This window comes from Pan troglodytes, chromosome 23 (assembly GCF_028858775.2).
Source record: "Pan troglodytes isolate AG18354 chromosome 23, NHGRI_mPanTro3-v2.0_pri, whole genome shotgun sequence".
Taxonomy (NCBI): domain Eukaryota; kingdom Metazoa; phylum Chordata; class Mammalia; order Primates; family Hominidae; genus Pan; species Pan troglodytes.
This window is the reverse complement of record NC_086016.1, coordinates 23,592,842-23,617,548: the sequence shown is the minus strand read 5'-3', so window position 1 is coordinate 23,617,548 and position 24,707 is coordinate 23,592,842. Positions and strand designations below refer to the sequence as shown.

The 24,707-nt window shown below is 54.9% G+C and overlaps 2 protein-coding genes, 1 long non-coding RNA gene and 2 other non-coding genes across 10 annotated transcripts in view; all 5 read right to left on the bottom strand.

Annotated features, from left to right (window-relative positions):
• The window catches only part of PPIL2 (peptidylprolyl isomerase like 2), a 32,117-nt gene extending 31,715 nt beyond the window's left edge, over positions 1-402 (bottom strand). For 3 of the 6 annotated variants that reach the window (XM_003317120.6, XM_003317121.5, XM_009437884.4), the window contains exon 1: positions 251-402. In XM_003317120.6, coding sequence (XP_003317168.1) covers positions 251-282 — 32 coding nt within the window. In that variant the 5' untranslated portion in view covers positions 283-402. The remainder of the gene's footprint in view (positions 1-250) is intronic. The other 3 variants (XM_009437882.5, XM_009437881.5, XM_009437883.4) reach the window with 2 other exon arrangements.
• A 3,632-nt stretch (positions 403-4,034) lies between these two features.
• Positions 4,035-14,205, bottom strand: LOC134809685 (uncharacterized). The gene is made up of 4 exons (XR_010156013.1): positions 14,058-14,205; positions 12,225-12,379; positions 5,377-5,561; positions 4,035-4,560 (listed from the first exon to the last, which is right to left on the bottom strand). It is a non-coding gene; the product is annotated as an uncharacterized LOC134809685 (long non-coding RNA).
• On the bottom strand, positions 13,007-13,087 carry MIR130B (microRNA mir-130b). The gene has a single exon (NR_035661.1). It is a non-coding gene; the product is annotated as a microRNA mir-130b (primary transcript).
• Positions 13,332-13,408, bottom strand: MIR301B (microRNA mir-301b). Its single transcript, NR_035730.1, has one exon. It is a non-coding gene; the product is annotated as a microRNA mir-301b (primary transcript).
• Positions 14,206-22,114: 7,909 nt separating the features above from the next.
• SDF2L1 (stromal cell derived factor 2 like 1) lies at positions 22,115-24,141 on the bottom strand. The gene is made up of 3 exons (XM_009437880.3): positions 23,891-24,141; positions 23,356-23,552; positions 22,115-22,520 (listed from the first exon to the last, which is right to left on the bottom strand). The coding sequence occupies exons 1-3, from the start codon at positions 24,075-24,077 to the stop codon at positions 22,239-22,241; spliced, it is 666 nt and encodes a 221-aa protein (XP_009436155.1). The 5' UTR covers positions 24,078-24,141; the 3' UTR covers positions 22,115-22,238.
• Between the last annotated feature and the right edge of the window lie 566 nt (positions 24,142-24,707).

The window sequence follows — 24,707 nt, the reverse complement described above, 5'->3', positions numbered from 1 at the left end:
ACCAGAGTAAAGGAAAACCGGGCTGCGCTCGAGCCCGCAGCTGACGTCATCGGAGCCGCGGCCCCGGGAGAGCGCGGCGGCCCGAGGGTCATTACCCTGACTGGAGACAGGGCGGCAGCTTCCGGGAGGAAGTGACCTTTGGGCTGTGCTCTAGGGAGTAGCTGAGAGGGAAGGCGAGCGGCGCGCAGTGCGGGACAGGCGGTTCACTGAGGCAGAGTGGAGCGCCGCTCCCGACTGCGGCTCAACTTACATTTTGTCCTTTTGGTGCTGTCGCTTCCCCATGGCGGCGCGGCGGCGGCGACTAGCGAGCACGAAAAAACAACGGCTGACAACTCAGACCATGGAGCCGCAGCCGAGTTCCGTGACCACTTCCGGGTTCCGCGGCGCGCCCCGGAAACGGGCGCCTGGCGTGCTGGGAATTGTGGTTCGCTAGCGCCAGGTGCTTATGCCCGGAAGGATCGCCTGCCCAGTATGGGGTCCTAGCTAGGTGTGCCATCTCCCGCAGGCGTCTTTTCGGGGCCGAGCTCCCTCAGCCTCGAAGCCCCATCTTCTCGAGGGGTCTGTCTGGACCGCCTCGTCTACCCCCCTAGCCACGGCTCAGGGCCATTCCCATACTGGGTTCTCAGGTCTTATTTATTTATTTTCGAGACAGGGTCTCGCTCTGTCGCCCAGGTTGGAGTGCAGTGGCACAATCACAGCTCACTACTGCCTCGACCTCCCAGGCTCAAGCGATTCTCCCACCTCAGCCTCCCGAGTAGCTACGGGCACGCACCACCACACCCGGCTAATTTGTTAATTTTTTGTAGAGACAGGCTCTTACAATGTTGCCCAGGCTGGTCTGGAGCTCTTGAGCTCAAGCGGTCCTCCCGCCTTGGCCTCCCAAAGTGCTGGGATTACAGGCCTGAGGCTTCGCGCCCGGCCAGCGCTCAGGTCTTTTTCAACGTCCTCCTAGAGCTTCAAGTCTCATGAGCCTCCACCCCATCCCTTCCCGCCTCCGTGGCAGATGCCTTCAAAACCATGTACCACTCTCGTTCTACTCGCTCACTTCTCATTCTCTCTACATATTCGGTCCCCACCGCCTCCAGGCCCCTCGGAGGCCCAGCAGCAGGTGGCCATCAAGCCTAGAGGTCCAAAGCCCTACCTGATCCCTTCCGTCTCTTCTGCCAGACCCTTCCCTTGGGTCAGATCAGTACCTTGGGCACCTAGCTACACTCAGGCCCAGGGTAATCTTGCCTAGGCTCCTAATTTTAAATGCCATTTGTATCCCATGACTCCCAGTACTAAGTCACCAGCACTCCAGGTTCCTGATCTCCACTTGGGTAACCACTGATCTGAAATGTAACATGTCTGGATGGGCGTGGTGGCTCACGCCTGTAATCCCAGCACTTTGTGTGTGTGTGTGTGTGTGTGTGTGTGTGTGTGTGTGTGTGTGTGTGTGTTTAGTAGAGATGGGGTTTCACCATGTTAGCCAGGATGGTCTCGATCTCCTGACCTCCTGATTCGCCTGCCTCGGCCTTCCAAAGTTCCGGGATTACAGACGTGAGCCACCACGCCCGGCCAATCCCAGCACTTTGAGAGGCTGAGGCAGGCGGATCACTTGAGGTCAGGAGTTCAAGACTAACCTGGTCAATATGGCAAAACCCCATCTCTACTAAAAATACAAAAAATTAGCCTGGTGTGGTGGCACACACCTGTAATTCCAGCTACTTGGGAGGCCGAGACAGTAGCTTGAACTGGGGAGGCAGAGGTTGCCGTGAGCCAAGATTAGGCCACTGCATCCCAGCCTGGGTGACAGAGTGACTCTGCCTAAAAAAATTAAATTAACATGTCTGGTCAAAGTAGAATTTTCTTTTTTTTGACATGGAATTTTGCTCCTGTTGCCCAGGTTGGAGTGCAATGGTGTGATCTTGGCTCACTGCAACCTCCGCCTCCCAGGTTCAAGCGATTCTCCTGCCTCAGTCTCCCAAGTAGCTGGGATTATTACAGGTATGCGCCACCACGCCTGGCTAATTTCGTATTTTTAGGAGAGAAGGGGTTTCTCCATGTTGGTCAGGCTGGTCTCGAACTCCCGACCTCAGGTGATCCTCCCGCCTCAGCCCTCCCAAAGTCCTGGGATTACATGCATGGGTCACCGCACCCGGCCATAAAGCAGAATTTTCAATCCTCTCTCTTCTCCCAGTCCCCACTCTGCTGAGCAGTACCACCATCCACCCAGTCACCGAAAGCCAGCTATCTTTGCCTTATTTCATGGCTGGCTTCTTATTCTCTAGGTTTTAACATAAGTGTCACCTCCCCAGAGAGACCTTCCCTAACCACCCACTTCCATGCATCTCCCATAAAGTCTGTCACAATTCCTCACAATTTGTAATCCTGTGTAATTCAGTCTGTGTCCCGGTTTACTGAGCACCCTCAGTTTACTGAGGTTTACTGACACCCCGGTTTACTGACACAACCACTGCCTCCATGACACACATACAGTGGATGGGATGTAGCTCCTTAAGGGCTGGAATCTTAGGCCCAGCATGGTGGCAGCACCTGTGATTCCAGCTACTTGGGAGGCTGTAGTGGAAGGATCACTTGAGGCCCAGGAGTTTGAGGCTGCAGTAAACTATGATCAATCCACTGCACTCTAGCCTGGGCAACAGAGTGAGATCCTGTCTCTTTAAAAAAAGGCCGGGGTGTGGGGAGGGGACAGTCGGTGCGGTGGCTCACGCCTGTAATTCCAGCACTTTGGGAGGCTGAGGTGGTTGGATCACCTGAGGTCAGGAGTTCGAGACCAGCCTGGCTAACATGGTGAAGCCCTGTCTCTACTAAAAATACAAAAATTAGCTGGGCGTGGTGGCATGTGCCTGTGATCCCAGCTCCTCAGGAGGCCTGAGGCATGGTGATCGCTTGAACCTGGGAGGCAGAGGTTGCAGTAAGCCGAGATCGCGCCACTGCACTACAGCCTGGGCAACAGAGCACAACTCTGTCTCTAAATAAGCAAGCAAACAAATAAATACAAACCAATTAAAAATAACCCATTTGTGGTGATGCACCATGATGACTCAGTCAGAAAGCAAAATGCACCAATAACCTAAAAATTGATCCCATTGGAGAAATATTTCAAAAAGCAAGAACAGTTGAGTAAATGATGTTCCACCCGTTTGATGGAATATTTTGTATCTATTGTTATTGGTGAACTTAAAGATTTATTATTATTATTATTACTTTTTTTTTTTTTGAGATGGAGTCTCGTACTGTTGCCCAGGCTGGAGTACAGTGGCGTGATCTCGGCTCACTGCAAGCTCCACCTCCCGGGTTCAAGCAATTCTCCTGCCTCAGCCTCCCGAGTAGCTGGGACTACAGGTGCCTGCCTCCACCCTCTGGGCTCAAGAGATTCTCCCACTCACGCCTCCCAAGTAGCTGGGACTACAGGTGCGCACCAACATGCCTGGCTAATTTGAACACCTGAGCTCAAGTGATCCCCCACCTCACTCCTCCCAAATTGCTGGGATTACAGTAGTGCACCACCACGCCCGGCCAGAATTCTGAATTGTCTTTTTATAAAACAGTGTGAGTTCCTTACATAAAAAGTCCTCTGAATTCTTTTTTTTTTTTAAAGACAGATTCTCACTTTGTCGCCAGGCTGGAGTTCAGTGGCACGATCTTGGCTCACTGCAACCTCTGCCTCCTGGGTTCAAGCGATTCTTCTACCTCAGCCTCCCAAGTAGCTGGGACTGCAGGCATGAGCCACCACACCCCCCTAATTTTTGTATTTTTAGTAAAGACAGGGTTTCACCATGTTGGCCAGGATGGTCTCCATCTCTTGACCTCGTGATCCGCCCGCCTCAGCCTCCTAAAGTGCTGGGATTATAGGTATGAGCCACTGTGCCCGGCCAAGGCCTTTGAATTCTTATTCATTGCTGGATGCAAAATGGTACAGTCTTTTTGGAAGACAGTTTGGCTATCGTACCCTATGATTCAGCAAGCATGCTCCTTGGTATTTACCCAAATGAGTTGAAAAGTTACGTATACTCTGAAACCTCCACACAGATGTTTATACTGCTTTATTCATAATTGCAAAACTTGGAAGCAACCAGGATATCCTTCATTGGGCGAATGATAAAATGTGGCATATCCAGGCAATGGAATATTATTCAATGCTAAAAAAGATGAGCGGCCAGGTGTGGTGGCCTAACTGCCTGCACCTCTTGACTCCCCACTTAGCCTGTGTGACTCATTCAGGTCTGGCCTCCACCTCCAGGCAGTCCTCCATCCCCCAGGCTGGGTTCAGACCTCCTTAGTTCCCAGTGCCCCCGACCCCATCTCCTGTACCCCTAACCAAGCTCAAGGTGGGCACAAGAGATGGTCCCAATGTATCTGCTGAGTGAATGAAAGCCACGTCATTCTTATGGCTCTTCTATAAGGTACTTTTCTTCAAATGAAGCCAACAAACTTGTCCTGAGATTTCCTTTCTATCCTCCAGGTGAAGAATTTGGACATTTCAAGATCTGAAGTGAAATTAAACTGGAATGGCCTGTCACGAAACCCAAGGAGGTCGAAGGGGTTTACTCTGGGCTTGAGGGAAATGAAAAAGGAGCATCTTGGGGAGTGTCCCATGTGCCAGGCTAGGTCACCATTTCTTCTCAGTCTGTTAGTGAATCCTCACAACCATCCTGAGTGCTTATTCTCATTTTACAGTGGAGGGGTCTGGGCTCAGAGGTTGGCTCTGTGTAGGCAGTGCCTGTGCCCGTGCTGTAGAACTGCACATGAGGTGTGGAGGGGCCTGGGGCTGACGTCCCCTCTCTGCCCTGTCTTGCAGCCACATGGTTGATCTGACTGGTTGATCTGACTCCCTTGGTTCTCAACCCTGGAGGCTTCCATTTCTCATATGTGGCTGGAAACAGCCTGCCCAAGCTCCATTGCCCTGGCTCCCCCTGGTAAGCATGCCTCCGCACCTCCCTGGGGCCAGACACCATCCTGGCTCTAACCCAGTGCACTGCAGGCAGAGGGTAGCATGGGGAGCCATGCCCACAGGGAGAGGCAGGAGTGGGGCTGGAGATGTGGGAGGGGCCCCCTGGTTTTCCACCTGTCCTTTGGGAGCCCCAGGATCCTGTCTGGTCTACACTATGCCTACGGTCTTTGGTCCCTTCCCTCCACTGCCCTGCAAGTCGGTCAGTGGGAGCCTCCCCCACTCCAGGCAGTCCTGGGTGCCCCCTGCTCAGAACAATCCCGGGGGCTCTCCTGGGCCTGTAGCCGTGGATCTCAGCCCTCTGCTTTTAAGCAGCAGACCCCTCTTTGCAGACAGGGTCTTGATGGACAAAGCAGATAAACGGGGTTTGCTCTGGTTAAGGCGTTGGGTGGGGGTTGAAGGCACCAAGGGGCTCCACCTACTTGGCTTTAGGCAAGCAAGGCAGCCCCAGGTGCCAGGGGGTGATGAGGTCACCACAGAGACCATGGTGGTGGTAGCGGCAGAGGTGGCAGCAGGGTTGGTGGCAGGCATGGGGAGGTCGACCGGTCCCACAAGAGGTTGGGTTCTGGTTTCTTCTGTCTTGGCTTCCTTCTCGTCTTCTTGGTGTCTGCAACAAAAGGTGCCAGTGAGTGCCTACCTTGCAGCCGGAGCAGGTAGAGTGGGAGCCAGACACAGTGGTGTGGGGTCTTCATGCAGTCCCTCCAAAAGGAAAGGGAGGGGGGCCCCAAAGAACACCATGAACAATACCTAGAGCCACTGCTGACAGGGGCCAACATGCCCCATCTCACCAACCTCACCTTGGGGGGCTACAGGTGCTGTTGGTCCAACAATCAGTGGAGGGCTCACTCTCAACACTCCAGAAAGTGGGACCCCCAGGCAAGCTGGGCCTCTCCATGTGACACAGAAGTGAGTAGCCCCACACTAGTGTAGGCACCCGCGAACACAAATATACTGAAGGAACTGAGCCTGAATCCAATCGAGCTTTAGAGCAACTGTCCAAGAAATACAGGCAGAGGAGGAAGCAACCCACCAGCAGACCGTAACAGATGCAAACCCGGGAAGTGGGACTTGCCAGAGGACAACACCAGACAGGCTATCCCTCCTCAAAGGGGACTTCAACAGAAGTGGCCAAGGACCCAGGGCCATCCCAGTGTACGTTTGCTGCCCCTGTGTGGCCACATATATGGCCCCCTTTCATTTCCTTCTCACAAGGTTCCCAATTTAGACACTAATTATACAATCACCCTAGTTAAAAGGAACCTAAGAGGCCTAACAGCCAAACATAATGAATGTGTGAGTCTCACTGGGTCCTGAGGTGATAAACCAAGTCTAGAAAGACTTTTGTGGCCCATCTAGGAGAGGCGACTATGACCAGCTGATGTCAGAGAACTGTTGTCAATTATGTAAAGTGTAACAATGACATTGTGATTATGTCAGCAAATGTTTGTTTTTGTAGTTGTCACTTTATAGAGACAGGGTCTCACTCTGTATCACCCATGCTGGAGCACACTGGTGTGATCATAGCTCACCATAACCTCAAACTCCTGGGCTCAAGCTATCCTCCTGCCTCAGCCTCCCAAGTAGCCAGGACTACAGGCATGTGCCACCACACCTGGCTATTTTAAAAATTTTTTCGTAGAGATGGGGCCTTGCTATGTTGCCCAGGCTGGTCTCCAACTCCTAGGCTCAAGAGATTCTTTTACTTCAGCTTCCCAAAGTGCTGGGATTACAGGCATGAGCTACTGTGCCCAGCCAAATGCCTTTTTTTTTTTTTTTTTGAGATGGAGTTTCTCTCGTCACCCAGGCTGGAGTGCAGTAGTGCGATCTTGGCTCACTGCAACCTCTACCTCCCAGGTGCAAGTGATTCTTCTGCCTCAGCCTCCCGAAGTAGCTGGAATTACAGGCAAGCCCAGCTAATTTTTCTGTATTTTTAGTTGAGACGGGGTTTCACCATGTTGGCCAGGCTGGTCTTGAACTCCTGACCTCAGGTGATCCACCTGCCTCGGCCTCCCAAAGTGCTAGGATTACAGGTGTGAACCACCATGCTCGGCATTTTTTTTTTTTTAATTAAGATGCATTCTAAAGTAGTCAGAGGTACAATGATGTCTGAGATTTCCCTTCAAATACTTCAGAAAAAGGCCTAGGGTTATGGAGAGTGAAACACATTTGGCAAGATGGGGACAGTTGCTGAGGCTGACGACAGGTTCTTGGGGGTGTTCACTGTCATCTCCAGTTTTGTACATGTTTACTTTAATAAAAAGTGCCTCTTTTTTTTTAAGTGCCAAACACAGGGCCAGAGACAAGCCACAGGGCCACACCAAGGACATGGTTGGTCGGTGCCAGGACTCTCTCAACTTTTTTTTTTTTCTTTTTGAGACGGAGTCTCACTCTGTTGCCCAGGCTGGAGTGCAGTGGCGCTGTCTCAGCTCACTGCAACCTCCGCCTCCTGGGTTCAAGCAATTCTCCTGCCTCAGGCTCCTAAGTAGCTGGGATTACAGGCACGCACCACCGCGCCTGGCTAATTTTTGTATTTTTAGTAGAGACGGCAGTTTCACCATGTTGGTCAGGCTGGTCTCGAACTCCTAATCTTGTGATCCCTCCGCCTCGGCCTTGTCCCAAAGTGCTGGGATTACAGGCGTGAGCCACCGCACCCGGCCTTTTTTTTTTTTTTAATTGATTCAGGTTTGCTTGGTTGCTTGAGCCAGCCCTACCTACAGGCCTTCCATCCACCACTCCAAAACACTCACCAAGGTGAGCAGTGAGGGCTCTCTCTCTCGGAAAGGTGGCCCACCTTGCTCAGGATCACACAGCCAGGAAGGAAGTAGCAGAGCTGAAGTCAGTCTCCTAACTAAAGAATCTAGCTAGGGGCAGCGCCTCTCCTCCCAGGTCCAGACTGCCCAGGCCCCTTCCTGCTCTGGATAAAACCTGATCCAAGGAGGGCAAATCCAACCGGAAGAGTGGAGGTGGTCACCTAGCCCTCGGCCTGGCTGCACTGGGCTCAGACCCCCGCCCAGGGCCCAGCACGGGGAGAGGTTGATCCTCGCCCCAGGAGTAGAGGTGCACGCGGTGGATGCTCTACTTCAGCTGCTCCACCTGCTCGTGCATCTCCAGGGCGCCCATGCTGTTGCAATGGTTCAGCTCCCCCTGCACAACACAGAAGAACTTCGCTTGCAACAAGAGTAGGAGAGGCAGGGCAGGGGGAGGTCCGGGGCGTGAGTCGCCTGCCCGCTCCACTCCCCAGGCTGTGCAGCCTCGGCTTTCTGATAGATCCTACCCTGCAGCCCCAGCTAGGCCGACGGCGACCTCTCCACCCCACCCCCATCCCCGGCCCCCAAAGCTCCAATCGTCGGAGCTCTTTCCTAGGGGACGGCGGACCCGGGTAGTGACAGTTCCCGCCCAGCCGGTCCCATGCCCCGCGGCCGCATCCGGAGAAAAGAGAGCCCGCGCTGTTCCAATTGTACCACCCTCTCCGCCAGCGACGGGCTGCGGACGGGGCTGCGGAAGAGGAGGCGCAGCGCGCGCCCAGTGTAGGTGTCCGCCTGCCTCTCCAAGTCCTCCTCGGAGATCTGCTGGCAGGCCTTGCTCTGCGGGACCTCGCTGTCGAACTCGTCTAGGATCTCTATGAGCGAGCGCGGCTGGAGAGCCCGGGTGGCCTGGAAGCGGAGCAGGCGTCTGGGCGGGGCTCCCGAGGGTCTCGGCGCGCCGACCGCCACTCGCCCCGAGGCCGGAGCGTGGGGTCACCAGGGGAGGCGGGGCCCGTCGTGCGGGACTGCCGGGACGCACCCTCTCTCCCCACGGCCGCGGCGCAGGTGCGGACTCTCTAGCCTACTGCAGCCGCGCCGCCCCGCCCTGCCCCAGCCAATCCGCGCGGAAGCCGGGGGCGGGGCCAATCACCAGTCGCCTGCCTCAGGCGACAATGCCCGTTGCTCTGGGCACGCGCGCTCACGACCTCGAGGGGGCGAACGCGGCTGCGCGGGTCCTGGCCCAGTTCCGCAGGGGCCATCGGGCCTTTGACCCGGGTCGGGCTCTTGGCTGCGCCGAGGACGTGGTTGGTCAGCAACTTCTTTAAGGTCCCCACCTCTCGGCAGGCCCCCAGTCCCCTCCGACGGGCGCCCCTCCTCGCTGTCTGTAGCCTCCCGGGCCTCATCCAGGCAACGTCCCGAGAACTTCACTCTGCCCCTAACCCCTCTAGTTCGGACTTTTCACCCTCCTCCCTCTCCTTCACTCTCCAGCGGCCTCCCCAGATTCTGCGCTCTCCTCCCCTTTACGGCCACTTGTTTGCTCTGTACTCGCTGCATCTCTGGCCCCTCCTCAGTGTCCTGTTCCTCCTGCTCCACCTCACTGTCCTTTTCCTCTTGCCCCTCGAATGCGTTTCTGAAGGTCCTGGCTTCACCGTCTCATCTGGGACGATCTTACACACTTCTTGTTCCTGATTAGAACCCATAACTGACTGAAAAACACACCCACTGTGTCTCACCCTTCAGCTCCAGACCCACATCCAAATGACCACTGGGGACGATTCTTGGGCATCTCATGCTGAACATGTCCACATTCACGCACAGCTTCTTCTCCCTGAAAGCTACTTTTCTTACCCCTCTCCCCTCCTACTTGGTCAGCCACTGACCCCAGCCACTAACAAGGGGGTGCACCCTGGACTGCGTCCTCCCTTGTCCCCTCCTTGTCCTCCATCAGCCCTGAGATCCATAGTGTGCCTGAGACGTTTAATCAGATTTTTCATCTCTTACTGCTAAACCACCACCCCTCAGCTCTTCCAACATAGGAAGTGACATTTATTTCCTCCTGCCTGGGGACAACCAAAGAAGAATGAGGTCTGTCCTGATCATCTTGTCTAGGAGTGCAGGCAGAGAGACTTGTCAGGTACACTTGGGCTCAAATCTCTATTCTACTTCCTGCCCTGGTGTGACTTACAAAATGAAACTTTAAAATCTATAGTATGTGCCTTTTTTTCTTTCTTTCTCTTTTTCTTTCTTTCTCTCTCTCTTTCTCTCTCTCTCTCCCTCTCTCTCTCTCTCTCTTTGTCTCCCTCCCTCTCTCTCTCTCTCTTTCTTGTCGGAGTCTCACTTTGTCGCCAGGCTGGAGTGAATAGCGCGATCTCAGCTCACTGCAACCTCCACCTCCCAGATTCAAGAGATTCTCCTGCGTCAGCCTCCGTACTAGCTGGGACTACAGGCATACACCATCATACCCAGCTAATTTTTGTATTTTTAGTAGAGGCAGGGTTTCTCCATATTGGCCAGGCTGGTCTTGAACTCCAGACCTCAGGTGATCCCCCCGCCTCGGCCTCCCAAAGAGCTGGGATTACAGGCATGAGCCACCGTGCCTGGCCAGGATGTGCCTTTTTTCATACAGGACAAGCACCCCCTTGAGGGTGGAGCAGATCCCTAATCACCCTCCCATCATGTCATTCTAGTAACCCATGCTTCACACTTTATACCTGTATTTGTATTTTTAAAAAGTGTAGGCCGGGCACAGTGGCTTACAGCTCCCAGCACTTTGGGAGGCCGAGGCGGGTGGATCACCTGAGGTCAGGAATTTGAGACCAGCCTAGCAAACATGGCGAAACCCTGTCTCTACTAAAAATACAAAAATTAGCCGGGCGTAGTGGCACATTCCTGTAATCCCAGCCACCCGGAAGGCTGAGGCAGGAGAATCGCTTGAACCCAGGAGGCAGAGGTTGCGGTGAGGCGAGATTGCACCATTGCACTCCAGCCTGGGCAACAAGAGCGAAACTCCGTCTCAAAAAAAGGGTGGGGGGTTATTGGGCCCCTCCTCTTTGTCAGACACTGCCAAGAGATTTTTTTTTTTTTTTTGAGACGGAGTTTCCCTCTTGTTGCCCAGGCTGGAGTGCAATGGCGCAATCTCAGCTCACCGCAACCTCTCCCTCCTGGATTCAAGTGATTCTCCTGCCTCAGCCTCCTGAGTAGCTGGGATTACAGGCATGCGCCACCATACCTGGCTAATTTTGTATATTTATTTTTTATATTTTCAAGAGGGAGTCTTGCCCTGTTGTCCAGGTTGGAGTGCAGTGGCGCGATCTTGGCTCACTGCAACCTCTGCCTTCAGGGTTCAAGCAGTTCTCTGCCTCAGCCTCCCTAGTAGCTGGGATTACAGGTGCCCACCACCACACCCGGCTAATTTTTTGTTTGTTTGTTTGTTTGTTTTTAGTAGAGATGGGGTTCACCATCTTGGCCAGGCTGGTCTTGAACTCCTGACCTTGGACCCACCTGTCTCAGCCTCCCAAAGTGATGGGATTACAGGCGTGAGCCACTGTGCCCAGCCTAATTTTGTATATTTAGTAGAGATGGGGTTTCTCCATGTTGGTCAGGCTGGTCTCAAACTCCCGAACTTAGGTGATCCACCTGCCTCCGCCTCCCAAAGTGCTGGGATTACAGGCATGAACCACTGCGCCTGGCCAGAGATTTCTTAAATGACAGTTGTCTCTGCCTCAGGGGCTCCCAGTCTAATGGACACTTCTGCCACAGGGAGAACATTTTGATTTAGGCCGGATGCGGTGGCTCATGCCTGTAATCCCAGCACTTTGGGAGGCCCAGAAGGGCAGATCATGAGGTCAGGAGTTCGAGACTAGCCTGGCCAACATAGTGAAACCCTGTTTCTACTAAAAATACAAAAATTACTGGGTGTGGTGGCACCTGTAGTCCCAGCTATTCGGGAGGCTGAGGCAGGAGAATCGCTTAAACCCGGGAGGCGGAGGTTGCAGTGAGCCGAGATCGTGCCACTGCACTCCAGCCTGGGCGACAGAGCAAGACTCCATCTAAAAAAAAAAATTTGATTTAACAAGCTGTTCTGGAGGAATATTCAATGCTGTGAAGCCCAGAGAAGGCTTCCACTGGGAGGGAGCCAGTGAGCAGGGCCCTGAGTTCAGTCTCCCCGCAGCAAGAGCAGGAGACAGCTGCATGAGGGTCTCCAGCCAGTGGGTACAGAATCTCTACAGGACTGAGGGGTGGCCACCTCCAGCCATGGCCCCTGGTGCCTAGAGGAAGGGAGGATGGATCTAAGTCAGATGACCCTAGGATCAAGGAACCCCAAGGGATCAGGACTAGGAAGCCAAGGAGCATGTGTCATTGCCCCTGTTCCTCCCACGGGTGCCAGGGCTTCTCTCCCCAGGGTAGGGGTAAAGCAGTTTCCCAATGCGCCCAGCTAGGGGTGAGGGGAACTCCCAAAAGCCCATCCGGAAACCTAGTCCTCCTCTAAAGAAGATTTGAATGACTGTGACTGGGCACATAGAAACCTTTTGCACCGTGTCAGGTCTTGATGGTAGAGGTGGTCATCCAAGCATGCCTGGGGTCAGGCTCCTTGGAAGTTCAGCTCCAACCCTGTATTCCAGCTGGGATGGTTGGCATGTTAGACACCTCAGTCCCTCCTGCAGGTTCAGGGCACGCCTCTCTGTAAGAGAACAAACTGGCATGGTTGGTAGACATCATTTGCAGGCTTTGTATCCCAAGTCCACCCTTCCATCTCACATAGTACCACTCCAGCTGAGTCCACTCAACTGATCAGTCAACTGGTCAGTCCATAGTACCACTCCAGCTGATGTCCTGGGGTGAAGGCTGCCTCCTGAAAGGCCTGCCTTACCCCCTTACCCAACTGCCACCCAGAAGAACATTCTCTCCAGAGCCTGGCCCTGTTCAAGCTTCCAGCAAGGACTGGGCCCAAGCCAGGCCTAGAATGATCTTCCGTGCAAAAGACTGGGCGTGTATTTCCCCTAAGACCCTGACCAGGCCTGGAGTTCCAGTCTTACCCCAGGGACCCAATGTGGAAAGACCTTCAAACAAGAGCTTTTCAGAAGCTGGGGAGGTCTGCTCCTGCACCTGTCCAGCCATGACAGGATGGAGAGTTTAGGGATGATTCTCCAGCTCTGCACCCACCTGATCCTCTGATGGAGGGTCCAGTCCAGCTTCACATCTGTGCCTAATCAGTGGAAACACTTACCCTCTGGGCACCTTAACCTTCTCAGCTGGAAAGTGGAGTGAGGCAGCAAGCTCCCTTTCCCCCTCCCAGGGTAGCAGGCCGGACCTGACCGATGCCCTTTCATCATTGCACTGCTTCCCAGCGGCCCATAGTAGTGCAACAGGGAAAGAGTGTCGGGCAGGCCTGCCAGTGCCTCCCCCAGGGTGGTCTGTAGGGATCTGAGACCTGGAATGCAGGCTGGCTGGGGCGGGGCCTCTGCCGGGGGGAAGGGTGCCCTCTGACCCCAGAGGCCCAGGCCTGTCTAGAATCTCAAGTTTCCATGGAGAAGGGAGCGAATTGGGTAGGGGGGAGGGGAGGGCCTGCAAGCCCAAGGGGCCCTGCCTGGGGAGTGGGAGGTGAGGGTTGTAGGGAGGGAGATCCCCAAGGCTGGTCCCAGATGCTTTGACAATATCATTGCACTGCTTCTCAGAGCACAGTAGTGCAACCTCGTCAGAGCACCTGCGGCCAGCAGGGGGGACCCCACCACCCCCAATACACGCAGGGCGGGAAGCTCAACCATGGATGGGTGGGTGGGGCAGAGCCCCCGTCCAGTCCATCCGGGCAGGGAAGGAGACCGCAGCGGGGTGCGTCCTTGGGGTCTTCAGAACCCAGGACACCCAGGCCTTTCCCAGAACGCTCCAGATTGAGGTGGAGGAGAAACCCCAGACTAGGGGGTTGTTCCAATCCCGGAGCAGGAGCTGACGGGCCACGCAGGGGAGGGGGCGCACACACAAAGACGAACCCGCGCTCAGCCGCAGTCCAAAGCCGGCTAGCGCCCGGAGCGGGGTGGGTACAGCCCGACGACCCTGCGCCCTGACTCGGCCCGCGGCTCCAGGAGAAAAAGGGCGGCCCCACCCCGGGACGACGCGCCCCTTCTAGTTGACGACCCCATCCCTGGCCCCTTGCCCTGAACTAGATACACTCTGGGTTCTTTTCTAACATATTCTTCTGCCTGGAGGCCCAGAGCGGAGCAGAGGATGGGGGCTCCCCGCCCTTCTAGAGTTCCCTGCTCCAAAGAGGGCGCCTGGGATCCCGGCCGCGCCCCTCCGCCTGACCCGCCGAGTAGGGCTGCCCAGCCCAGCCCAGGATCCCCTCCTCAGACACAGCTACTCACGCAGACATCCCTTCCGCCCAGGGCCCGGTCAGGACGCGGAGGGTTAGACGGAGGAGGATCCCGGCCATCGTCTGTCCCCGGGTCCCCATCCAGACGACCCTGCACCTCGTGGCGGCCCCTCGCCTGCCGGCTCCATCTTTAACCCGCTGACAGTCGGAGGGGCCGGGCCCCCGACTCCTTAGCATAGCGCTGCGCTCATTGGCCGGCGCTGGCGCGGGGATTCTCCTCCTGCATGCCTGTTGGCTGAGACGGGAGAGATTTCAAAATAGCCTCCGGGTTCCGATTGGCCCGGCGCCGGCCGAGTCTCGGGCTCCGTGGTTTTAACAATGAGTTCTACAAACACTTTTTCCCCATTCATAACTTATCAAAAGGAACTTTGCCCGCCTTTTCTCAGCTCCAATCTCTGCGAGTTTTCTAGCGACACCGACAAGAGCGCTTGGAAGCCCGGTGAGGGGCGCCAGGCGCGAGCCCACAGTGGGGGAGGCCGAGACCCTGTGGAAATTCCCGAACCCCCGCCAAGCCTGCTGTGAACGCGGCCGCGGGCTGCTTTGTTATGCATGCTGAGGTTGCTCTCTGCGCCTCCTGGATGAGATATTTGGACGTGGTGGGCTTCCAAACTGGGGTAGCCCCCCTTCCAACTCAACCACCCCGGATCGCCCGGCAGGACGCGAGTGAGGCTTTCCTGAAAACCCCCGGGTATGGCTGGGCTATGGAGACCGGGTCCTGGGCCCCGTGGTCTTTTGGATCTGTGGGAGATATGGGGAACGGAAGTGTAAGCTTTGGTTTCTTCGTGATTGTGATCCACTTTGCGGAGAAGCATTCATTAAGCGCCTACCCTTCGCTGATGACTAGGAAGTATATTGGTCACCGGGCTGTTGAACGGCTCCTAGAGGGAAGGGAGCAGCTGTGCTTAGACAACTGTGCCCCTGCAACCCCTCCTGCTTTATTATCAGTCCAATGGCTGAGAGCAGATGTTTTTGAGGCAGGCAGAGGTGGTTTTGAATCTTTATGAACCCCTGTTGCCTTCTTGCAATATTGAGATGGCAATCAAACCCGCCCCATAGGGCTGGCTGTTGCCAGCAGCAAATGAGATGCTGTGTAAATTGTTGGCCCAGCACCTGGCATTTAGTAAGTGTTCACTGAAAGTGAGTTCTGCTGCCACTACAGTTTTTATTTTTGGCCTTGTCCTGCATTCTGCCTGGAACAATCTTACCTGCTCCCACAGCATGGGCTTTGGTTGCCCAGGGATTCCCACTTGTGCACTGTTGGGTTCCTCTTGGTCAACACTCCTCACCTCACTGCTTACCTATGTGTGGTAACAGAGGTGGGGGAATAGACAGAGAGGCAGGAGTGGGCTTTGACAGCCCATAGGAGCTGGGGCTGGACCAGAGGAGTGCCCCCTTGGATTTGCAGGGTGATATGGTTTGGCTCTGTGTCCCCAGCCTAATCTCATCTAGAATTGTAATCCCCAAGTGTCAAGGGAGGGACCTGGTGGGAGGTGATTGGATCATGGGGGCACTTTCCCCCATGCTGTTCTGGTAATAGTGAAGGAGTTCTCACAAGATCTGATGGTTTTAAAAGTGGCAGTTTCCCAGCCTGGCCAACATGGTGAAACGCTGTCTCTACTAAAAATACAAAAATTAGCCAGGTGTGGTGGTGTACGCCTGTAGTCCCAGCTACTCAGGAGACTGAGGCAGGAGAATCACTTGAACCTGGGAGGTGGATGTTGCAGTAAGCCGACATCACACCACTGCACTCCAGCCCGAGCGACAAAGCAGGACTCCATCTCAAAAATAAATAAAAGTGGCAGTTTCCCCTGAGCACTCTCTCTCTCCTGTCACTGTGTAAGACATGGCTTGCTTCCCCTTGGCCTTCCACCAGGACTATAAGTTTCCTGAGGCCTCCAGCCATGCAGAACTGTGAGTCAATTAAATCTCTTGTTGATAAGTTACCCAGTCCCAAGAAGTATCATTTTTTTTTTTTAACTGAGACAGAGTTTCGCTCTCATCACCTAGGCTGGAGTGCAATGGCACGATCTTGGCTCACTGCAACCTCTGCCTCCCAGGTTTCAAGCAATTCTCCTGCCTCAGCCTCCTAAGCAGCTGGGATTACAGGTGCCCACCACTACCCCCAGCTAATTTTTGTTTTTGTTTTGAGACGGAGTTTCTCTCCTGTCACCCAGGCTGGAATGCAATGGTGCGATCTCGGCTCACTGTGACTTCCGCCTCCCAGGTTCAAGTGATTCTCCTGCCTCACTCTCCAGAGTAGCTGGGATTACAGGCGCCCGCCAGCAAGCCCAGCTAATTTTTTGTGTTTTTAGTAGAGACGGGGTTTTACCATGTTGGCCAGGCTGGTCTCAAATGCCTGACCTCAGGTGATCCACCCGCCTCGGCCTCCCAAAGTGGTGGGATTACAGGCGTGAGCCACCGTGCCCGGCCACTCCCAGCGAATTTTTGTATTTTTAGTAGAGACAAGGTTTCACCACGTTGGCCAGGCTGGTCTCGAACTCCTGCCCTCAGGTGATCCGCCTGCCTCTGCCTCCCAAAGGCATGAGCCACCGTGCCCAGCCTCAGGTAGTATCTTTATAGCAGTGTGAGAACTGATGAATACATAGGATGTAGTCTACCCTGTTGGTGCCCCACCCATATCCCCTCGGCACTTACCTCTACAGAAAGGATGCTCATGGCCAGCACCTGAGGCTCAGCCTGGGGGCCTTATTCTGGCTTCAGGAGTCCCTTACCCAGTGTACAAGGCCAGTGCAAAGTGCTACAGAGTGGCTCCCCCCACCCACTCAGCAGACCCAGCCTGTGAGGGAAACTACTTTGGGAGGTAAGTACCTCACTTCCTTGCCCCTTGGGTGGAATAGCTTTTATTTATTTATTTATTTATTTATTTATTTATTTATTTATTTATTTATTGAGACACTCTCACTCTGTCGCCCAGGCTGGAGTGCCTCAGCCACCTAAGTAGCTGGGATTACGGGCATGCATCACCATGCCCAGTTAATTTTTGTATTTTTTTTTAGTAGAGCTGGGGTTTCGCCTTCTTGGCCAGACCGGTCTTGAACTCCTAGCTTCAAGTGATCCGCCCGCCTTGGTCTCCCAATGTACTGGGATTACACATGAGAGCCACTGCACCCAGCTGGGTGGGATAACTTTGATGCACGTTCTGCACTGGGTCCCAGAGATCCCCAGTGGGATTGAGCTCCAGTTGCCCACAGGGGTAACTTGCTCAATAATGCACCTTTCACTAGCTTCTTTCCCTTCCCCTCTCACAGCCCCATTCCTCTGTGCCAGCATTTTCTGAAATCACCTCCCAAAAATATACTTCCATTCAAATCCTCTCAGGTCAGATGAGTAATGGGAGAGATGGATAGACTTGTAGATGATCCTCAAGAAGTTTAACGATGAAGCCAGGTGCAGTGGCTCATGGCTGTAATTCCAGCACTTTCAGAAGCCAAGGTGAGGGCCAGGCACAGTGGCTCACGCCTGCAATCCCAGCACTTTGGGAGGCCGAGGCAGGCACATCACCTGAGGTCAGGAGTTCGAGACCAGCCTGGCCAACATGGCAAAAGCCCGTCTCTACAATACAAAAATTAGCCAGGTGTAGTGGCACTTGCCTGTAATCCCAGCTATTCGGGAGGCTAGGCAGGAGAATTACTTGAACCTGGGAGGCGGAGGTTGCATACAGCCACGGCACTGCCTGGGTGACAGAGTGAGAAAAGGAAACCAAAGTGGGAGGATCACTTGAGCCCAGGAGTTTGAGACCAGCCTGGGCAACATAGCAAAACCCTATCTCTACATAAAATTTAACAATTAGCCAGGTGTGGTATGGCATGCCTGTGGTCCCAGCTACTCAGGAGGCTGAGGTGGGACAACCTCTTAAGCCCAGGAGATAGAGGCTGCAGTGAGCTGTGATTGAGCCACTATACTCCAGCCTGGGTGACAGACCAAGATCCTATCTCCCCAAAAAAATAAAAAAGAAAAAGCCAGGTGCTGTGGCTTACACCTACAATCCCAACACTTTGGGAGGCTGAGATGGGAGAATTGCTTAAGCCCAGGAGTCCAAATTCACAATTGGCTAGAGCTTTTCTCCCACCCCCTCACCCCACCCCGAGGCTTTTTTTTTTTTTGAGATGGGATCTTGCTCTGTTGCCCAGGCTGGAGTGCAGTGGCACGATCTTGGCTCACTGCAAGCTCCACCTCCCGGGTTCACGCCATTCTCCTGCCTCAGCCTCCCGAGTAGCTGGGACTACAGGCGCCGCCACCACATGCAGCTAATTTTTTTGTGTTTTTAGCAGAGACGGGGTTTCACCATGTTAGCCAGGATGGTCTCAATCTCCTGACCTCGTGATTCACCTGCCTCAGCCTCCCAAAGTGCTGCGATTAGAGGTGTAAGCCACCATGCCCGGCCTTTTTTTTTTTTTTTTTTGAGATGGAGTCTCACTCTGTCGCCCAGGCTGGAGTGCAGTGGTGCAATCTCGGCTCACTGCAACCTCCGCCTCCCGGGTTCATGCCATTCTCCTGCCTCAGCCTCCCAAGTAGCTGGGACTACAGACGCCCGCCAGCACACTTGGCTAATTTTTGTATTTTTAGTAGAGATGGGGTTTCACTGTGTTAGCCAGGATGGTCTCGATCTCCTGACCTTGTGATCCGCCGGCCTCGGCCTCCCAAAGTGCTGGGATTACAGGCGTGAGCCACCATGCCTGGCCCCCCCTCTTTTTTTTCTTTTTTAAAGAGACAGAGTCTTTTGCCCAGCTGGAATGCAGTAGCACCATCATAGCTCACTGCAGTCTTCAACTCTTGGGCTCAAGCAATCCTTCCACTTCAGCTTCCCAAAGCACTGAGATTACAGGCGTGTGCCACCATGTCCAGCTGCTCCATCCTTTAATAAGGTCAACTGAGGCCAGGCGTGTGCCACCATGTCCAGCTGCTCCATCCTTTAATAAGGTCAACTGAGGCCAGGCGTGGTGGTGCAAGCCTGTAATCCCAGCACTTTGGCAGGCTGAGATGAGCAGATCACTTGAGTCCAGGAGTTCGAGACAAGTGTGAGCAACATGGCAAAACCCTGTCTCTAGAAAAAATACAACAATTAGCTGGGTGTGGTGGTGCATGCCTGTAGTCCCAGCTACTCCGGAGGCTGAGGTGGGAAGATCATTTAAACCTGCGAGGTGGAGGTTGCAGTGAACCGAGATTGCACCACTTCACTCCAGCCTGGGCAACAGAGGCATTGACAACAACAAAAAACCACGAAAGGTCAATTGATTTCTCCAGTGCAAGGTGCTCTGTCCACACTATTCCGAGCCTCTTCCAGCCAGTTGCCACCCCTAGCCTCTCCTTGGGCTCTTTTGTTCTGCTTCAGGGAAGCAAACCGTTATACTCAGTAGCTCCCATGGCCGACCCACAGCAGCCCAGCTAAGTTATCAAGTCCAGGAAGCCTGTAATCTCTGCCATAACCGCTAGAGGCCACCAACACACCAGCAAAGCTAACAGTTCTCTTCCTTTATTAGGGCTCTCCTATTTCGTCTGCTCCTGCCTTAAAGGTACGATACTCTGGCCTGCCCAAATTGTGCCTACTCTTCCAGGCAGCCTTCTCAGATCTCTGCAGGTAGCAGTTTTATGTGGCTGCCTTCCCTTGCAATATCTTCTGTAGTTCTGTTATTTCATTGAGACTTTCAAAGGTCGTGTTGGGGGCCTGAGATGCCATGTGCCTATGGTGGGGTGCCATTTGCACCCAGTGAGGGAAACTGCAATGCTACTTTCCAGCAGATGGGCAGAATCCTCACCTGTCCCTTGGTCATATACAGGTGTCAAGACTGCCACAACTGACAGGAGAGTGAGCTCCTCACATCTAGGGATGAGGGAGCTGGAGAGCTTGTGCCCCATCCCAGCTGACAGGGAGTGGGGCTCCCACCCATCCTGCTCTGAGGTCTGGCCTTGGCCCTTAACAGGAAGGTTCATAAAGCTAAGGGGCTGGGGACCTGGGGTCACTTGCCATCAGACCGCCTCAGGGTGGACAGGGGGATGCCCAGGGCAGCACTGGAGTACATGGAAGACCACTGAAAAGGTTAAGATTGCACAGTGGCGGCTGGGCGCGGTGGCTCATGCCTGTAATCCTAGCACTTCGGGAGGCCAAGGCGGGCAGATCACGAGGTCGGCAGATCACGAGGTCAGGAGATCCAGACCATCCTAGCTAACACGGTGAAACCCTGTCTCTACTAAAAATACAAAAAAATTAGCCAGGCGTGGTGGCAGGTACTTGTAGTCCCAGCTACTTGGGAGGCTGAGGCAGGAGAATGGTGTGAACCTGGGAGGCAGAGCTTGCAGTGAGCCGAGATCGCGCCACTGCACTCCAGCCTGGGTGACAGAGCGAGACTCCGTCTCAAAAAAAAAAAAAAAAAAGATTGCACAGTGGCACCCACCTGTAATCCCAGCCACTTGAGAGACTGAGGCAGGAGGAGGCTTGAGCCATGCAGTTCGAGTCCAGCCAGGACAAAACAGTAAGACCCTGTCTCAAAATAAAAGTAATACAACTGTAATCCCAGCACTTTATGGGGGCAGAGGTGGAAGGATCATTTGAGCTCAGGAATTTGAGACCCACCAGGGCAGCACAGTGAGACCTTGTCTCTACTAAAACAATTTTAAAAATTACCCAGAGAGGGCAGACACAGTGGCTCATGCCTATAATCCCAGCACTTTGGGAGGGCGAGGTGGGCAGATCACCTGAGGCTGAGAGTTGGAGACCAGCCTGGCCAACATGATGAAACCCCATCTCTACTAAAAATGCAAACATTAGCTGGGCGTGGTGGCACGTGCCTGTAATCCCAGCTACTCAGGAGGCTGAGGCAGGAGAATGGCTTGAACCTGGGAGGCGGAATCTGCAGTGAGCGGAGATTGTGTCACTGCACTCCAGCCTGGAAACAGAGCAAGACGCCATCTCAAAAAAAAAAAAAAAATTAGCCAGGCATGGTGGTACATGCCTGTAGTCCCAGCTACTTGGGAGGCTGAGGTGGGAAAATCACTTGAGCCCAGGATGCGGTGAGCTATGATCACTGCCACTGTACACCAGCCTGGATGACAGAGCAAGATCCTGTCTCATCAGAAATAATAATTAGATGGGCATGGTGGTGTGTGCCTGTAGTCCCAGCTACTCAGGAGGCTGAAGTGGAAAGATCACTTGAGCCCAGGAGTTCAAGTTTACAGTGAGCTATGATCATGCCACTGCACTCCAGACTGGGCAACGGAGTGAGACCATCTCTAAAAAAGCAAAACCGGCCTGGCGCGGTGGCTCACGCCTGTAATCCCAGCACTTTGGGAGGCCGAGGCGGGCAGATCATGAGGTCAGGAGATCGAAACCATCCTGGCTAACACAGTGAAACCCCGTCTCTACTAAAAATACAAAACAAATTAGCCGGGCACAGTGGCGGGTGCCTGTAGTCCCAGCTACTTGGGAGGCTGAGGCAGGAGAATGGCGTGAACCCGGGAGGCGGAGCTTGCAGTGAGCCGAGATAGTGCCATTGCACTCCAGCCTGGGTGACAGAGCAAGACTCCGCCTCAAAAAAAAAAAAAAAAAAAAAAAAGCAAAACCCAGGCCGGGCATGGTGGCTCACACCTTTAATCCCAGCACTTTGGGAGGCTGAGGTAGGCAGATCACCTGAGGTCAGGGGTTCGAGACCAGCCTGGCCAACATGGTGAAACCCCATCTCTACTTAAAAAAATATATATAAAAATTAACCGGGTGTGGTAGCAGGTGCCTGTAATCCCAGCTCCTCGGGAGGCTGAGGCAGGAGAATCACTTGAACCCGGGAGACGGAGGTGGCAGTGAGCTGAGATTACGCCATTGCACTCCAGCCTGGGGGACAAGAGCGAGAGTTCGTCTCAAAAAAAAAAAAAAAAAAGCAAACCTCCCCCCCGCCCCCCGAAAAAAAAATAATAAAGGGTTTGGACAGATTCAGCAGTCAGGCTGGGCTGGAGACAGGTTTTGCACTGAGGAAGAAATGATCAACTGGGCCTGGGCTGGCACCTCCTGGTCATCCTCAGGCTCACAGTGAAACGCAATCATAGACCAACATTCTTTAATCATAAAGGCACTTGAGGACCCCTACAAACCCAAAGCCTCTGCCAAGAGTGGCCCTGCAGATGCCCCACCTGCCACCCTCCATCCACCCATCCATCCACACACTCAGAGTTCGTCGTGACCTGCAGAGGGCTCCACACTAGGCTTGATGAAGATGCCTTCCATGGCCTTCCACGTATTGTGCGTGTTGGCACTGGGCATGCCGTGGACCTCATGCTGCCCACGGATGGGGCTTCCATACTGCTCACCCGTGACTGACAGGAACACAGAGGTGCCCACATGCTGGAAGCGCACAGCAGCCTCACGCTCCCAGTGCTGTCCAGAGCAGCGCACTGTCCATAGGTCCAGGTCGTCGCCCTGGCCGTCTTCCCCAAAGGCACTCACCTCCTATAGGTGCAGAGGATGAGAAGACAGTGGTCACCACAGAAGGCGGCATTCGCACCTAGTACACCGAGCCTAGGGTTCTTCCCTACCCTTCCTGGAGCCTCAGCTCCCACAGCTGCAAAAGGTGACACCATGACCCGCCCCCGCAACCTCTAGCACTCCCTCCCCAGCATGGGCTCTTCAGACACATGCACACACCATTGCATCTGTCTGTGCAGAGACCACTGGTCCCCACGGAGCTAAGGCCTCCTCCTCCACATTTTCCCAGTCCTAACCCCTCTGACCTACCTTCAGCCTAAAATTCAGCCCCTCAGGCTAACAGTCAAGCTGTCTATCTATCTCAAACATTTTCTTCCATCAGCTCCCCAAGGGCACCCACTGTTCCATTCCAATCCCCTGAATTCCAATGACCTCCATGCATTGGCACAATCTCTTCTGCTGGCCTGGGAAGTCTCTCTTTCCCCTTTGTGGCTTGGAGGACTCCTAATCATCCTTTCAGATCTAGCCTGAGTTCCCCCTCCCCAGTGGAGTTTCCTATTCCCCACCCTCAAGGCTGTGTGGATTCCCCTCCTGGGTCCCACTTGCCACCAGAGGAAGAGCTATCCAGGCGTATCTCTCCGGATCTCTCTCCCGTCTTTCTCCCTGCCGGGCCGGGAGCACCTGGGGGCAGGATCCTGGCGGAGTTACTCTGTGTCCCCCGAGGGGGCGCTCAGTAACCATCTCTGAAGTGAAATTTCCATTTCACGAAGAAGCTGAGGCTCGGATTGGAACCCAGGGCTCTGTCTCTGGCCCCTCACACAGGCCAGGAGTCTCTCTGGGGGCTCCGGGAGGGGCTCACCTGGTTGTTGGACAGCGGCGACGGGAAGTGGTGCGTGTGCAGGTTCTTGCCCGTAAGCACATGCGTGAGCCGCACCGCCTGCCCGCAGCGCACCGGGGACCCGCGCGGGCACCCGCCCTCCGAGCCGCCGCGGATCCGCCAGTAGCTATTGGCGTCGTCCGACGCCTCTACGCCGGTCACCGATTGCTGGCCGCTGCCTGAGGAGTGACACCCCACACACCCAGGGTCTCCGTCAATCGCGGAACCCCGGACCCTCGCCCTGGGACCAGAACATGTCCCAGGGGACCCCAAGGGCTCACCCCCAGCCCCCGCCTGACACCCCCTCAGTCTTTGGGCCCGCAGTTCCCCGACGACCGTCCCCACCCTCAATATCCTCGACACCCTCAAAGCCTTGGCCCCTCGACCCCCCAACGACTCTAGAGCCCCCGCCGCCGGGCTTCCAGACGGCCCACAGACCCCCATGACCACCCTGTCTCCACACTCCCAACCCCGAGCCCCGGTTCCCCGCGCTCTCCCAGTCGCTGGCCCCACGCACCGGATCCGTATTTGATGTCGTGCGAGTGCAGCCGCACGCGGTGGTGCGTATTGAGCAGCTTCAGCACCGACCCGCAGGTCACGAGCTCCGCACCGGTCTTGGCGGCACCACCGCCCGGCACTAACAGCGCCAGCAGCAGCCCCAACAGCACCGGCCGGGCAGCCCCGCCGCGGCCCGCGCTCCACATCGCCCCGGCCCGGCTCCAGCCCCTCGGGCCCTGGGGCCGCTTCCGTCCCCGCCGCGGCCCAATCCGGTTCTGACAGCGCCCGCTCGCGGCAGCCAATAGTCGGCCCGCGCGGCACTCCGCTTGCACTGCCACTGGGTCAGCGCGGGGAGGGCCCGCCCCCGGTTCTCGAGAGCTGTAGCTGGGCGGGGACTGGAGACACGAGGAGGGTTTTGATTGGTCCACGCTTCCGAGGACTTACCAATGAGTACCCAGGGAAGGGCGGCTGAGTCTCCGAGCCGCGGAGAGTGAGCGTGAGCAGTTGGTGAAGACGCGGCTCCTCGCAGCCGGTGAGTCCCTGGACACAGGCTCAGGATCCTAGGACCCTGCAGGCACGTTTTCACGACGCCCCTTGATCCTGGACTCCTGGGCACTCAGTAATGAGTCTCTCCCCTCAGAACCTGGGCCCGCAGCTGCAGGGTCTTGAAGGTTGTTGGATCGCTAGATTTTGTGGTCACAAAGTCGACAGATCCCGGGGTCACTGAATCGGGATCAATCCTTCAGTCCCTAGACCCCGGGATTAATGAAACCTCCAGTCATTCGGCCCTAGGCCCTCTCTGATACTGGGTCACCACTGTCCCTAGACCCTCTCTG

What these genes read in the sequence shown, in the direction of transcription:
- SDF2L1 (XM_009437880.3), bottom strand. Translation starts at nt 24,077, where the DNA reads ATGTGGAGCGCGGGCCGCGGCGGGGCTGCCCGGCCGGTGCTGTTGGGG. An exon ending in CGACATCAAATACGGATCCG is followed by an intron (nt 23,553 to 23,890) that starts GTGCGTGGGGCC and finishes GTCACTCCTCAG; the next exon opens with GCAGCGGCCAGCAATCGGTG. An exon ending in CGCCGCTGTCCAACAACCAG is followed by an intron (nt 22,521 to 23,355) that starts GTGAGCCCCTCC and finishes CTGCACCTATAG; the next exon opens with GAGGTGAGTGCCTTTGGGGA.